The following is a 16127-nucleotide window of genomic DNA, read 5'->3' as shown; positions in this document are numbered from 1 at the left end:
TAGTAGTGGGAGTCCTGGGTAAAGATAATTTAGTGTCTTTTCTCCAATAAACCCAAATTATTCTCCAGAAGAACTGGACCAATTTCTAGCATTACCAAAAGTATGTTAATATGTTTGATTTCTTATAGTACCTCCAATATTGACTTTATATTTTATTGCCTTTGCCGATTTGATGGGTATAAGGTAAAACAAAAAGTTGTTTTAATTAGTATTTCTTTTATTACTTGTGATTTGGAGTATTTTTCATATAGTTAATATTTTATTTCTTCTTTTGAAATACATATGCACATGCATATATGTGTATATGTGTACATGTATGTAAACACATGTTTATATATTATATAATATATATGCAAAATCAGTTCAGAGGAAAAATCTATCTACAAGTATCTATGTCTTACTATCTTTGTATGTATGTCTATGTATGTATTAATATAGACAGATTTTTCCCTGAACTCTGTGATTTCTTCAGTATGAGGGAGTCCTAATGTAGAATTTCCTTTTACTGATGCAGATAGAGAACCCCCTGATGCACTGAGTGGTTAACTGACTTGTCTAGAGTTTCATACCTATATCAGAGATGACACTTGGACCTAGGTCTTCCTGTTTCCAAGGTATACCTTACTGCCCCTAATATTTCTGTTTCCCCATTTATCTTAGAGATAAGACTTTTGTCAGATATTTGATGCATAGATTTCCACTATAATCCTCCTACCATCCTTCATTGAAATTACTCTTTTAAAATGTTTTGCATGACTTTACATGTATAACCAAATCAAATTGCTTGCCTTCTCAAGGATGGGGGAGGGATAGAAGGGAAGGAGAGCATTTGGAATCTAAAATTTTTTTAAAATGTTAATTTATTCTAGGTAATTGGGAAATATTTAACAATATAAATTTTTAAAAATTCAAAAAAATCACTCATTTTTATCTTTTCTATTCTTCTCTATCTCTTGTTTGTTATGAATTAAATATGCTTCCCAAAATTGGTTGTGGAATATTTCACTACATTCTCAATTTTAAAAAATGGATCTCTGCTTTTAATGCCACTCATATTGTTTTTAAAGATAGCATAATTATGGTTAGGATGGCACATTGTAGTCAGGAAAACTTGGTTTTAATCTCATCTGAAACATTGACTTTGTGATCTGACGCAAATCATTCTGTTTCTACCTCCTTTTCTTTATCTATAATAAGGGAGAATAATATTTCACTTATCTACCTCAGGAGAAAGAGCCTTTGGCACAAATTCTTAACCTTGGATCTGCGAATATAAAATTTAAAAAAAAATTCAATTTCATTTCAATATAATTGGTTTTCTTTGTAATCCTATGTACTTTATGCATTTAAAAACATTATTCTGAGTCGGAGCTCTGCAGAGTGGGTTCAAAACATAAAAAAATTTAAGAACTATTGCTATAGAGGATAGAGCATTTATTAAGTACCTGTAATATGCAAGGCACATTATAAATACATTTTCTAATATAATTGCATATATCTCATAATCCTCATATAATATAGAAATTATGTGTGTATATATATATCATATAATCTTTGCATATTATCTCATGATCTTTACTGGGAAGAGCCCTATTTTACAGTAGAAGTAAATAGAGAAAAAAAGCAAGTTTCTGTGGCAGAATTTGAAACCAGGTTTTCCAGACTAGGTGCAGCACATTGCATCTTGACTACACCACCTGGTTGCAGACTTGGGTTCACTTCCCATCTCTGATCCAGATGGATAACCTCTCGGTTCTTTAGTCTATACTCTAAAAGCAAGGTGCAGAGCAGGTACCTACCTGCATTGGTAGAGGGCTTTCCCCTAACTGAAGTTCCTATGCTAATGAAAACCCAAGTCTGTCCCTCCTCGCGTAACAAAACCAAAACTTATCTTACGGGACTGTGGGAAAGCTGTGTATATGTTGATGGTTAGTGGTGCGGTTTTGGGGGGCTTGTTGCTATGATTTATTATATTGATTGGTTTTTTAACTGTTATTAACCATGCCTACATTCCAGAATAGGCTTTTACTTCGTTATAACGGATCATTCCTGAAATGCATCGATGGTCTCTCCTCTTTCAGGATAAGTTCACCTAATGGGTGACTCCATCAGGAGGCACACAAGACCCTTTTTTTTTGCCAGGAACTACACGGCTTTGGTCCATGTTTCGGATACGGATTGAAAGGGGACACCTACTCCAACGGGGGCTCACCGTTGGTGCCGGACCCTAGCTTCCTTCCAGACCGACATTCCTAAGGAGCGGGCCCAGATCCCTCGCCCTCTGGCTTCCCTCCGAACCCACAGGGAACGATGGGACACGTAGTTCCCATCCTCAAGTCCTCTAAGTCCAGATTTTCGTTGCCGAGGGTAGCCTTATCCTTGGGGAAAAGTAGGACAGCGGAAGGGGGAGCGCGTGCCTGGAGATGGGGCGAAGACCGCCGGCACGCTTCTTCTGGAATAGACCTAGAAGCTGTTACTTTTCCTGATTCACACCGGCACCCAGCGGAGGCCGGGGCCCCAATGGCGGGCCTGGTGGAGGAGAACTACAATTCCCAGAAACCCCCGTGTCTACGGCACCCGAGGGACTCCTTCGCCGAACTCCCTCCGGGCCCCCGCCTCTCCCTGGGGCTTCTATAAACACACGGGAGAAACTGTCATGGACGGGGAAGAGGCCGCGGCGGCTGAGGGGGACGTTTGGGACCACTCCTGGGACTCCCCGGCTCATTTCTGAACGGGCGTCTTCTCCCAGTGGCATCGGCATCCGAGAGGGCTAGAGGCTAGACCCGAGGACTGGTAGAAAAAAATAAATCTCCTTCGTTCCCCGGAGGCGGCGCTGGCCGGCCGGGCAAGGCTGTGAGGCCCGGTCTGCGAGCCTGTGGACATGGATGACAGCAAGGTAAGCCCTGGTCCGCACCAGTCGTGACAGCCCACCCGGCTCGGCTTATTTTGGGGGGCCGCCCCCCAGCGTGGGGAGCTCCGCCCGAGGCAGGCAGCGCACCAGGTCGGGGGTGACGGGGATGGCGGGGGTCAGCCTTCTGGAGGTCCCTCTCCTTCCAAGTTAGCTTTCTCATCCATACAGCCAGCCCAGGCTTGTTTGAGACCCTTGGCCATTTCCTTCTCTGTATCCACCTAAGTGTAATTAACCTAATTAGGACCCGGAGGGGTGGGATCGGGAAGAGGCAGCTTGACCCTTCCTAGTGTGTGATCTCTTATCTCAGTGACTCTCCACTTGTTTGCCCCAAATCCCTTTAGGCTGAAAGTCCTTCTACCTCTGAGACTAATTCTCATGGCCAGGGTGCCCTTGTCCTCCACGCCCTTCTTTCCACCTCATTCTGAAATGTGATCTCTGGAGAGCTTTGTCAGGGGTAGCTATGGTCGCTGGATGGAGCACTGGGCTTGGGATCTTTGTGAAATCCCCCTTCAGATATTTACTAGCTGTGTAACCTTTGGCACGTCTTTTAACTCTGTTTGCCTCAATTTCCTTATCTGTAAAATGAGCTGGAAAAGGAAATAGCAAATCACTCCAGGATTTTTGACAAGAAAATCCTAAATGGGGTCACGAAGAGTTAGACGGGACTGAAATAACCTAACAACAAACAGGAGAGGGGTTTATCTGATTAACAGTGAACTCCTCTTTTCTTGCTGAGACATCTTTCATGTTTCACTTTCCTCTCATTAATTTCTCTCTTAATCCAGGGTATTTACTTCTTTGCTTTGGTAGATAATGGTATTGAATGATTAATTTATACACCAAAATGGCCTATGATTATTTTTATCTAACTTCGTATGAAGATAACTTACATAGCAAATTTCTTTTTTTAATTTTTTATTATTTTTTAAATAGCTTTTTATTTATACATTATATGTATAGGTAATTTTACAGCGTTGACAACTGCCAAACCTTTTGTTCCAATTTTTCCTCTCCTTCCCCACACCCCCTCCCCTAGATGGCAGGATGACCAGTAGATGTTAAATATATTGAAGTATAAATTAGATACACCATAAGTATATGTGACCAAACCATTATTTTTCTATACAAAAGGAATCAGACTCTGAAATATTGTACAATTAGCCTGTGAAGGAAATCCAAAATGCAGGCAGACAAAAATACAGGGATTGGGAATTCAATGTAATGGTTCTTAGTCATCTCCTAGAGTTCTTTAGCTGGATATAGCTGGTTCAGTTCATTACTGCTCCATTGGAACTGATTTGGTTCACATCATTGCTGAAGATGGCCAGATCCATCAGAACTGATCATCATATAGTGTTGTTGTTGAAGTATATAATGATCTCCTGGCCCTGTATAGCAAATTTCTTACGGACAAAATGCTATTTCCCATTTAAATGTAGGAAAACTCATCTCTGTGAATAAGAAATAATTCGACATTTCTAAAACTGATTTTTTTTTTTGAAGTAGAAATCAGGCTTTCTCAATGCTTCCCAGGTGACCAGCTCTTTACATCATCTGTTCCTCTGACATACTTTTTTTGCATCCAATTTTTTTTCTCATCTTTTCTCCTGTGAGAGCCTTTCTGATATGCAGGTGTATACAAAGCTAGGGTGGTGAGAATTACTTTAGTTATGTGGTGTTTAGTTTTCTCTGTCAGGCAATAGGTGAGGTGTTTTGTCTTTAGCTCTCTGGGTTGGTGGTTTATCATTGAATCATTGATCAGTTGTAAAATCTTCCAAAGTTGATTTCTTTACAATGCTATTATCATTGTAGAAATTATTCTCCCAGTTTTGTTCATTTTGCTCTGTATCATTTCATACGCTTATTTCCAGTTTTCTTTGAAACTTCCTTTAAGAAAGTGACTTTGAAACTATCCATTTCATCCCTTTTTATGATACAGCAATATTTCATTATATTCATATAATTTGTGTAGTCATTCTTCAATGAATGGCTTCCCTCTTAGCTTCTACTTTTTTGTCACTACAAAAAGAGCTGCTATAAATATGATTATATATTTGAGGGTTTTTTTCCTTTCTTTGATCTTTTTAGGGTATAGGCTTGTTAATGATATAGTTGGTTCAAAGGGTTAGAGTTAAGTGACTTTTGGAGTATAGTTCCAAATTACTTGTCAGAATGATTGAACTATTTCACAGTGATCCAGAGCATCAATGTACTTATTTTCTGCAGTCCTTTCAATATTTGACATTTTCTTTTTTTGTCATCCTTGTCAATCTGATAAGTATGAAGTCAAAAGTCAGAGTTGTTTTGATTTTTTTTTCTTAATTATAAGTGCTTTGAAGTACTTTTTTGTGTGGTGGTGGTAGCCTGGATCTCTTCCTTTGAAAGCTGTCTGCTTATATCCCTTAATCATTTGTCATTGGGGAATGACTCTTAGTCTTATAAATTTGAATCAGTTTTCTTATCTGTTTCCCTTCTAATTTTAATTATATTCTGGTTTTCCACAAGAGCAAATATCTAGTCGCCCTGGCTCTAATATGTTTCACTTTTTAGAAAAGACTCAGATTGCCTTGATTAAGGTGTTTAAGTAGCTTATGATAGTTTAAAAAATAACATTTTAAATCAAAAAGCTAAACACTGTGGACAGAGACAAAAATGAAATAGTCCTGTCCTCAAGAAGCTTACATGCTGTATGGGAAATAAGAGATACACATAAGTAGACACAAATAAATTCAAGTTAATTTCAGGATGGGGGAGATAACAAAAGTATTTCATAGTAGGTGATGCTTAAATTGTGCTTGCAAAGAAAGTAAGGATTTTAAGGGGAAGCTGGGCAGTTAATGGTTTGAATATTGGACCTAGAATCAGGAAGAACTAAGTTCAAATTTGACTTCAGACACTTTCTAGCTTTATGACCTTGGGCAGGTCAATCAATCCTATTTGCTTTAGTTTCCTTATTTGTAAAATAAGCTGGAGAAGGAAGTGGCAAACCATTGTAGCATATTTGCCAAAAAACCCTCTCTCCAAAAAAAAGAAGTCATGAAAAATTGAACATAACTGAAAATGACTGAATAACAACAAAGGATTCTAAGTGATGAAAGAAAGGAAAAAATGCATTTCAGGCATGGGGGCCATCCAGTACAAAGATATAGAGACTGGAAATTGACTATTATTAGAGAATGTCAGGTATGATGATAAGTAAATTAGATTAGTTTGACTGAAGCATAGCATTTGTGAAGGAGAAACATATATGTAGAAATGTAAGCCTGAAAAACAGATGGGTGTCTTATTGTAAAAGGCTTTAAATGTGAAATAGAGTGGTTTGAAGTTGATCTTCAAGGCAATCAGGAACGATGGAGTTGGGTTTTGTTTTTATTTTTTGTTACTTTCCAGCTTATTTGTTTCTGGAATATCTCTTTGGAAGTTCTGTGAGGTATGGATTGGTGAAGGAAGAGACTGAAGGCAGAAGACCAAATAGAAGTTCATTTCTTCAGTAATTCAAATGAGAAGTGATAAAGGAAAGAAATAGAGTGATATTGGTATTTGAGGGGATACTAGAGATGTTAGGGAGGTAGAATTGATAAAACTTGGCATTTAGTTATATATATGGAGTGAGAGGGGAGAGCAGAGTTGAGGATGATGTTGAGATTGTAAAATTTGGGCATTAATAATAATGGTAGTATCCTTTCTAGAAATAGGATAGTTAGGAAAAAAGGCAGATTTTGGTGGAAAGATGATGATTTCCATTTACAATATGCTAAGTTTGAGATGCCTGCTAGATATACAGTTTGAAATGTACAGTAGACTGTTGGTGATACAGTACTGGAACTCAGCTATATATTTTGTAGTCATATACATAGGGATTATAATTGAACTAACAAGATTACTAAGAAAGAGAATATATAAAGAAATTAGAAGACCCAAGACAGGATCTTGGGGTATACCCTCAGTTATGAGATAAGTGCCTCATGCAAATTAAGTTTTTATAATGCTTGTTGAAGGGAAGAATTTTTTTTTTTTTTTAAAGAAAGAAGCTAGATGGATTGTGAAAAGACAGCCACATTTAATTCATTGTTGATGGAAATGTGAATTGGTTCAACAGTTGTGAAAATAATTTAGACTCAAATGTACATACTCTTTGACACAGAAATTCTGCTGCTACTCATAAACTCTCAGTAGATCAGGGATTAAAAAGAAAGGGAAAAAAGGTCTTATAAACATAAAAAAATTTGTAATAGCAAAAACTGCAAACAAATAAACAAGATGCAATTCCTGATTGCAGTGGAATATTACTGCACTGTTAGAAAATGATGACTATGATGAATACAAGAAGCATAAGAAAATATATGCACTGATGAAAAGAAAAAGAAGCTGAACTAGAGAAATAAATACTCGTTTGATTGGTCCAGCCAAGGATACTGACAAGGCATGGCCAGACAGGCAGGAGGAGAACCAGAAGAAAGCAATTTTATAGAAATTTTGGGAAGGAAGAGAATATCCAGCAGGAAAGGGAAGCCAGCAATGTCAGAAAGGTTGAGAAGGTTGATGATTGAGAAAAAAAACTATTAGATTGATAATTAAAAAATGATGGTAACTTTAAAGAGAACATTTTCAGTTGAATGATAGAGTTGGAAGGAAACCAGAATGCAAGGAATTGAGAACTGAGTGAAAAAAGAGGAAATGGATGCAGCAGCCATTTCTGGAAATTTGATGAAGGTGGGAGAATCATAGGAAGGGGGAATATATGTTAGGGTCAAGTGAGGGGTTTATGTAGGCAGCAGGGAAGGAACATTTAAATGGCTAGGGAGAAATTGAAAATTAGAAAGGTGTTGAATGTAGGGGCAGTTTGCTGGAGGGAATGGATGAAAGATCAGTCAGTTATCACTTATTAAATGTCAGGCACTGTTCTCAAGAAACTGTTTAATAGAGGAAATAACATGTAAACAACTATACAAACAAGATATTTAAAGGATAAATTGGGGTGCTCTCAAAAAGAATTGCTAAGATTAAAGAGATGGGGAAAGGCTTCTTGCAGAAAGTGGAACTTTGGCTGAGACTTGAAGGAAGCCAGGGAAGCTGGGGGTGAAAATGAGAAGGGAAAGAGTTCCAGTATATTATTTTAATTGAACTAAGAACTGTTTTGTTGTTTGAAAAACAAATTGAAATATGCCTCTGTGCATTTGGGTACTGTATAGATAGCTCCTGATTTGGATTGTAGATAAGATGGAGAGTCCCAGACTTTTACAACTCAGGTCTTTCCTTTTTTTTTTTTTTTTTTTTTTTTTGTATAATTTATATATAATATTCTGCAGCATCAGAGCTGGAAAAGACCAAGGAAGTTCCTTAATCTGACCCTTCCTTCTTTTTATATGAGACTTGTTGTTGTCATAGAGTGACAACATTGACACAGATACTTCTTTTCCAAAATATATATACATTATCTCAATTGAGCCTCATAGCCACTTGGTGAGGTAGGTACTACAGGTGTTCACCCTGTTTTTAGTTGAGGTAATTGAGGCCCAGATAGGTTGTGTGATTTGCCCAGAATGATAGCTAGTAAGGGCCAGATGCAGAATTTGACCTCATGGCTTCATGACTTCCAAATCTAGCCATTTATCTGTGTTGCCTCTTTTGAAAAGATAATAGTAGGAAGGAAAAAAAAAGGGGGGGGGGTTAGCAACTAGGAAGGAAGAAAAATGAACATCTAGGTTGCAACATTGGTATTATTTTTTGGAGATCAGTGATTTGTCTATAAAGAATGCAACTATAAGCTATTAGTGAAGTAGATATTTTGAATTATTTTTCTAATAGTTCACTGGTATATATTTTTCTTTCCTACTGTTATTCTTCATCCATCCATCTCTTCACTTTTCATTACAGAACACATTTTTGAAAGCTGGGAGATAGGGTTGCAACTATAAACAACAGAGTTAAATGCTTCATTCATTGATAGACTGTGATCTTGGCTTTATTAGCAACAGTGCTTTGATTGATTGATTTACCCAGCTACAGACTATAGATGGATTCCTAATAGCATCACCAAGGGAACAAAGCTGATAGGCACATTTCTGGATAAACTTGACAGAAAGTTGCATCACAGGATTAGGAATTAATTTGGACTAGGCCAGACTTTAGGCATTTACTTATTATTATATCACTTGATACAGTTACTATGTAGTCTTGTTAACTTTTAATGTTAGGTCTTATTTTTCCAACATTAGGGAAACTAAATATTTCTCAGATATTTTAGTACCTTTTGTTGTTATTCAGTCATTTCAGTCATGTCCAACTCTTTGTGGCTGCATTTGGAATTTTCATAGCCAAGATCCTGTAGTAATTCTTTTTAGTAGAATGCTAGAGATTAAGCATAGCTCCAAACTGCTTCTCTCAAAGAATGATGCGTGTACTCATGCGTGCTTCTCCCCCCTCTCCTGCTCCGCTCCACTTCCCCCCCACCCCCCCAGCCCCAAGCAATTGGGGTTAAGTGACTTGCCCAATGTCACATAGTAAGTTTTAAGTATCTGAACTCAGGTCCTTCCTACTCCAGGACTGGTGCTCTATTACATCATCTAGCTGACCCCACTAATGAACATTTTTAGAAACTTCATTTCCCTTAACTACCATGTCTGTAACATATGGTTTAAATATCCATTCTTTGGAGGCCAGGAATCACATGTAAATTCTTTTGTTATTGTTTCTTATTTAAGTTTTGACTTTCACTTTCATACTGCTCCTCTTCATTATTCTTAATGTCATCAAGTCACAATCTAAGGTCTACTAATAGTCTATCATTTGCCTCGCTTGGGAGTTTTGGGGTATCATATTATAAATTAGGGTTCAGCCCTATCTTTCAGAGGAGATGGTAAATGTAGGACCATCTTTGGTTGCAGTCTGATTATAGTATCATTATTTTTCCTTCGGATTTTCCCTTTCTAATGTAAAGACAAACTGGATTGACAAGTAAAAAACTGATTTTTGGCATGTGTATAGTCTTTGTTTAAAAAAAAAAAAAAGAAATCACTAGACTTGGAAATCAAACATGGTTTAAATGTGGCGTCTAGCATTTAATAGCCAAATCATTCTGGTTAAATTAATTTCTCTGAGTTTTGACTTTCTCTTTGGTAAAATGAGAATTGTATTAGGTATGATGTCTGTTTCATTGGGTATATTATTTGGGAAAACCTTAAAGCACTAATAAATTAGTCATTATCATCACATATTTCTCTAATAATTATGAAGCAAAATTGTGCCAAATTTGGGGCCTCTTGATGTTCTCATGTTGTCTCCTGGTCATGCAACATCTCCACGAAAAACAGAGATCACTAAGTTTCCCCCTGGGGTTGTACTTCATACTCTAGATCTTTTCTGTCTTTCCACCCCAGTGCTATCATCTATCATTCACATCTCTATAAAGTTTGGTTCCTGCTTTTAGGTAAAAACCAGGTAATCTAAATTTATCTTTACTATTAGGTACTGATTTATTAATATTCTTTTTTTCATCTTGCCAACTATTATGTGCCTTTTAGTAGGCACCATCCTGGGGATAGTTTCTGTTTTAAAAGATTGACTCTAGATCAAGGGTTCTTACCTGGATTTTATGATTTTATATTTTTAGAAAAATATTTTGATAATATGTTGCAACATAATTCACTTAATTTGTAATCCTATTTCTTTATACACTAAAAAACACGAGAAGTGATCCACAAGATTCACTAGATAGAAACTGTGCATACCTTTGATCCAGCAGTGTTATTACTGGGCTTATATCTCAAAGAGATCTTAAAGAAGGCTGTCATAGTTGGTCATTGTAAAATCTTGCTGTTGCTGTATACAATGTTTTCCTGGTTCTGCTTGTTTTGCTCAGCATTAATTCATGTAAGTCTTTCCAGGCCTTTCTAAAATCAGCTTGTTCATCATTTTTTATAGAACAATAATATTCTATTATCTAAATATAGCACAACTTGTTTAGCCATTCCTCAATTGATGGGCATCTACTCATTTTCTAATTTTTTGCCCTCACCAAAAAAAACAAAAACAAAAACTACTATAAACATTTTTGCCAATGTGGGTTCTTTCCGCCCTTTTAAAAATTTCGTTGGGATATAGACTTAGTAGTGAAACTGCTGGTTCAAAGGGTATACACAGTTTTGTAGCTCTTTGGGCATAATTTCAAATTGTTCTCCAGAATGGTTGGATAAAAATGTTGCTTTGGAAACATTTATTACCCCCTACAATGTATGTTCATAATAAATTATCATTGTTTCTAATCTTGTGGCATCAGTTTTTCAAAAGTATCTTCTGCAGGCACTTTGCCAAACTGAAAGAGTAACAGGCAGCATGAATGCAAAGCATAATGGAGGCCAGTAGATGAAATGGTTCTAATGAAAACAATTTAAATCCCAAATTCATTTAGTTGGCTCTGAGTTCTATTAGGGGTAGCATGCATGACATAGGAAATAGAGGTAGAGTACTATATTCATTACCTATAAGATCTTCAAGTACTTGCTTCTGATAGCTCTGTGTCCACTTCAGATTGGAAATCTTACCCTCTGCTGTACCAGGCAGAATCTAGAGCTGAAAGGGACTGATATTTTCGTGATCTTCTAACCAACCTCCTTTTCCCAAATGAGTAAATGGGTATAAAGTCATGATTCAGAACCAAAGGAAACATTTTAAGAAGTCAGAAACTATATCTTCTCTAAATTTTATGTTGTGTGATGTCCAACCCTAAGCAAGAGTACAGAAAAGAGAAATGTCATTGAGAAGGGAAAGTTTCTTGGAAGAAAAGTTGATCTTTAACTGGGCTTTGAAGGTAGTATAAGATTTGCATTGTTGAGGGAAAAGGGAAAACATTTAGGGTACTGGAAAGAATAAGGAAAAGGAGAACAAAACATGAGCAAAGGTAGGAATAAGCATATTAAGTATGTCAAAGAGACCAGTTAGACTGAATCTCAGAAAACTTGTTAGAGAAAAGGAAGAAGGCTGATAGGTGAAGGGTATTGGATGGTGAGCTTTGACTGGTATAATGATGCATTTGGATTTGATTCAGTTAGCAAGGGGAAACTATTATAAATTCTTAAGTAAGCGTGACATAGTCAAGGAGTTTTATAAGGAGGTTAATCTGGTGGTAAAGGATGAATTAGAGTAAGGAGGATTCTGGAGGCAGGGAGCCCAATCAGAAAAGTAATGTTGGGAATGCCTGTGCTAGAATGGAAACAGGGGGAAGAGATGAATTTGAGAGATCATAAAGAATTAACAAGACAAGTAAATGAGTATGGAGAGTCACAATATTAAAAATAATTTTCAAAGGGACATGATTTAAATATCATTTAAATTTAATCATAATTCATGGTGGTGAACTAATTAATTTTCTAAGTGATTTGAATTAACATGTATTATTTTTCTTTTTCTTTGTCTGGCCATGCATATTTTTTCAACTCTGGCAAAGAACAGATAGAATCTTTGTTGCTTCTTTGTATTTGATTCTTTATATTAACGAGTAACTATTTTATTTTCTTTGTTTCTATTCACCTCCCTCTCTGTCATTCTGTGTCTTTCTTCCTCCCTCTTTCTCTTCTTTTCTTCTTTTTTTTTTTTCTGGGAGTAGCTTCAGTTTTTGTGACCTTCCCTATAACCACAGAGATAAACTAAGTAAAGAAAAACAGAAATAGACAAGAAGCACAAGGAACTAAGCAAAGATTTTCCTTTTTTTTTTTTTTTTTTTTTTTAAGATTGTTGTTGGCAATAAGAAAGATACACACTGACAGAACAAGAGGTGGTTTTTAGTTTAGATGATCTTTAGTGTAGTGTTTTTAAGGGTGCAGAATTTTAAATCTGTGGTCCTGATCACATTTTATACAGATCACTTCCCTTTTCTTTTGCTTTATCTCCCCTCTAAAAGATGATCATTATGAAACTTGTTTTAAGTGAATCTTTTAGGTCCTTGGCTGAAGTGAACTGAGCAGAACCAGGAGAACATTGCACAAAATTAATAACAAATATTGTAAGATGATCAGCTATGAATGACTTAGCTATTCTCAGACATACAATAATCCAAGCAAATTCATTTTTAAAAATTTATTTAAGCTTTTTATTTTTCAAAACATATGCGTGGACAATTCTTCAACATTAGTCCTTGTAAAACCTCGTGTTCCAGTTTTTCCCCTCTTCCCCCATATCCTCCCCTAGATGGCACATAGTCCAATACATGTTAAACATGGTACAAATATATGTTAAATCCAATATAGCATACATATTTATATAATTATCATGCTGCATAAGAACAACCAAATCAAACCAATAAAAAAAAAAAAGAAAAGAGAAGCAAAATAAAATGTAAGCAAACAACTTTAAGAGTGAAAATGCTTTATTGTGAACCACACTCAGTTCCTACAGTCCTCTCTCTAGGTGTAGATAGTTCTCTTCATGACTAAACAATTGGAACTGATTGAATCATCTCATTGTTTAAGAGAGCTATGTGCATTAGCATTGATTATCACATAATCTTATTGTTGCCATGTATAATGATCTGCTTATTTCACTTAGCATCAGTTCATGTAACTCTCTCCAGGCCTCTATGAAATCATCTGATTGGTCATTTCTTACAGAACAATAATATTCCATGACATTCATACACCATAATTTATTCAGCTATTCTCCAATTGATGGGCATTCACTCCGTTTCCAGTTTCTTGCCACTACAAAAAGGGCTGCCATAAATATTTTTGCACATGTGGGTTCCTTTCCCTCCTTTAGGATTTTACTCTTTGGGATATAAGCCTACTAGAAATACTGCTGGATCAAAGGGCATGCACAGTTTGATAACTTTTTGAGCATAGTTCCAAATTGCTCTCCAGAATGGTTGGATACAGTAACAGTTCCACCAACAGTATATTAGTGTACAAGTCTTTCCACACCCACATCATTATCTTTTCCTGTCATCTTAGCCAATCTGAGGTGTGTAGTGGTATCTCAGAGTTGTCTTGATTTGTTTTTTTCTGATCAATAGTGATTTAGAGCACCTTTTCATATGACCAGAAATAGTTTCACTTTCTTCCTTTGAAAATTGTCTGTTCATATCCTTTGACCACTTATCAATTGGAGAATGGCTTGAATTGTTATAAATTTGAGTCAATTCTGTTTACATTTTAGAAATGAGGCCTTCATCAAAACCTTTGAATGTAAAAATGTTTTCCCAGTTTATTGCTTCCCTTCTAATCTTGTCTGCATTAGTTTTGTTTGTACAAAAGCTTTTTAACTTAATATAATCAGAATTATTTTGTGATCAGTAATGATCTCCAGTTCTTCTTTGGCCACAAATTCCTTTCTTCTTCACAGATATGTTCTTCACAAATATCATTCTTTATGTCTAGATCATGAACCCATTTCGACCTTATTTTGGTATGTGGTTTTTTTGCCTAGTTTCTGCCATGCTAGTTTCCAAGATCCAAACAAATTCTGAAGGACAATGTGAAAAATGGCAGCTATCTGAAAGAAGTGATGGAATCTGAATGCACATTTAAGCACTTAAAAAAAAGCAACTTTATAATCATTACTACTTTTGAACTCTGTTTTGCAACATAGCTAATATTTTAAACTATGTTTTTTGCATGAATGCATAGGAATGGGGGCATCCAAATTGCTTTCTCAAGGAGAGAGGAGAGGATGTGAGAAAGAATTTGGAATGCAACATTTTAAAAAATGAATTATTAAAAATTATTTTTATATAAAGGAAAAATATAAAAACAACAACAAAAATACATTTAGCATATCAAGTGACCAAAAAGTCTTAAAGGTATCCTGTGGCAATTAGACAATAACCTAAATTTCTCAATAGTGATCCAAAGAAGGACAGTTTCTCTTTTGAATATTGAGTAATTTGATGGAGTTCATTTCAAAAAATAATGGAACTTTAGCCCCATTAGTAAAAGTCAGTGGGATGTAGAAAAGCAATATTAGGTATGGACACATTGCACCTATCACCATTTTTGCTGTCATTGCTTGGAATTGTAATGCATGAAAGTTCAGATAGGACTTAGGAACTGTTTTGAAATCATGGACCATAGATTTAGAGCTAGAAAGGACCATAGAGATTATTTATTCCACTTCTCTTTCCCTGTTTTACAACTGAGAAACTGAGGTCCAGGATATGGCTTTTTCAGTGCTATATAGGCGGTTGACAGTGGTGATTAGAACATAGGTTCAGTTGAACTCAGTACTAAATTTAGTACTGTGCCAGGCTGCCTTTCTTCATTACCTGTAAATAGGTTCTTTCTCTAAAAAAAACTTATATATAGGGAATGAGAAGAATCTCATTATTATATTAAGTTTATATATTAAGTTATATTAAGTTTATATAACAAAAATTGTATTAAGTTATATTAAGTTTATATAACAAAATTAGAAGTTGATTATTTTAAAGTGTGATTGTAATTCAGAATACACAAACCATTGAACTTTTCCTAAACATTTGGCTATTCGTTTTCTTTTAAACTTCATATTTTTTTATTTGGATATCCTTTCCCTTCCTGAGGTCCCAAGGATGATCTGTTGAACTCAATGTCTGGACTCTAAATAGCACATACCAGATTTCCACAAAATTTTATCACAGTTTTCTCTACAAATTTTATTTTATCTACTATTTTAGTTTGGAGTCAAGTATAAATTATCCTTTCATAGGTTCATGAAGGGAAGTGAAGAGGCTGGAAAACAGGAAATATTTTCCACATAAAAATATGGAAATATTAGTGTATGGTAGATTTTTAGATAGATTTTTTAAAAAAGTACTATTGAAATTTGTATTCTTTACGGATAAGAAAGAGATGAAACAAGAGGTAAATAATGACCTCTAAATAGAGAAAGAACTACTTTCTTAAGCATTTTATCCTTCCATTTTTGACTTATACTACCCCTTTTTAATCTATTTCTATTTCACTGGCAGAAGAGAAAGAAATTTCTTTAAAGATGAAATCTTGTACTTTCTATGGACCAATTACTTCTTTTTTTAAATTAACCTTTGTGTAATCCTATGTATTTTATCATGGACAATTAAAAAAAAATTATTCTGATAAGAGATCCATAGGCTTCCCCTGATTTCTGAAGAAAAACCTAACAAAGTATATTTGACATAACAAAAAATAGAAGAAGCAATTTCTGTTTTAGTTGCCTTGCATATCTCTCCTTTGGAGAACTGGCCACTTTGAGAGTTCATCTTTATGGC

At 35.6% G+C, this 16127-nt stretch overlaps 1 protein-coding gene across 1 annotated transcript in view; it reads left to right on the top strand.

Moving 5' to 3' along the window:
* Positions 1–2642: 2642 nt before the first annotated feature.
* CREBL2 (cAMP responsive element binding protein like 2) overlaps positions 2643–16127 on the top strand; it is a 31324-nt gene continuing 17839 nt past the window's right edge. Inside the window, exon 1 of the mRNA XM_052000125.1 lies at positions 2643–2896. Within this exon, the coding sequence (XP_051856085.1) occupies positions 2882–2896 (15 nt within the window). The 5' untranslated portion in view covers positions 2643–2881. The remainder of the gene's footprint in view (positions 2897–16127) is intronic.

The sequence above is a fragment of the Antechinus flavipes genome, chromosome 5, assembly GCF_016432865.1.
Source record: "Antechinus flavipes isolate AdamAnt ecotype Samford, QLD, Australia chromosome 5, AdamAnt_v2, whole genome shotgun sequence".
Taxonomy (NCBI): Eukaryota; Metazoa; Chordata; class Mammalia; order Dasyuromorphia; family Dasyuridae; genus Antechinus; species Antechinus flavipes.
The sequence above is the reverse complement of the archived record's forward strand: the minus strand, read 5'-3'. Positions and strand labels throughout refer to the sequence as shown.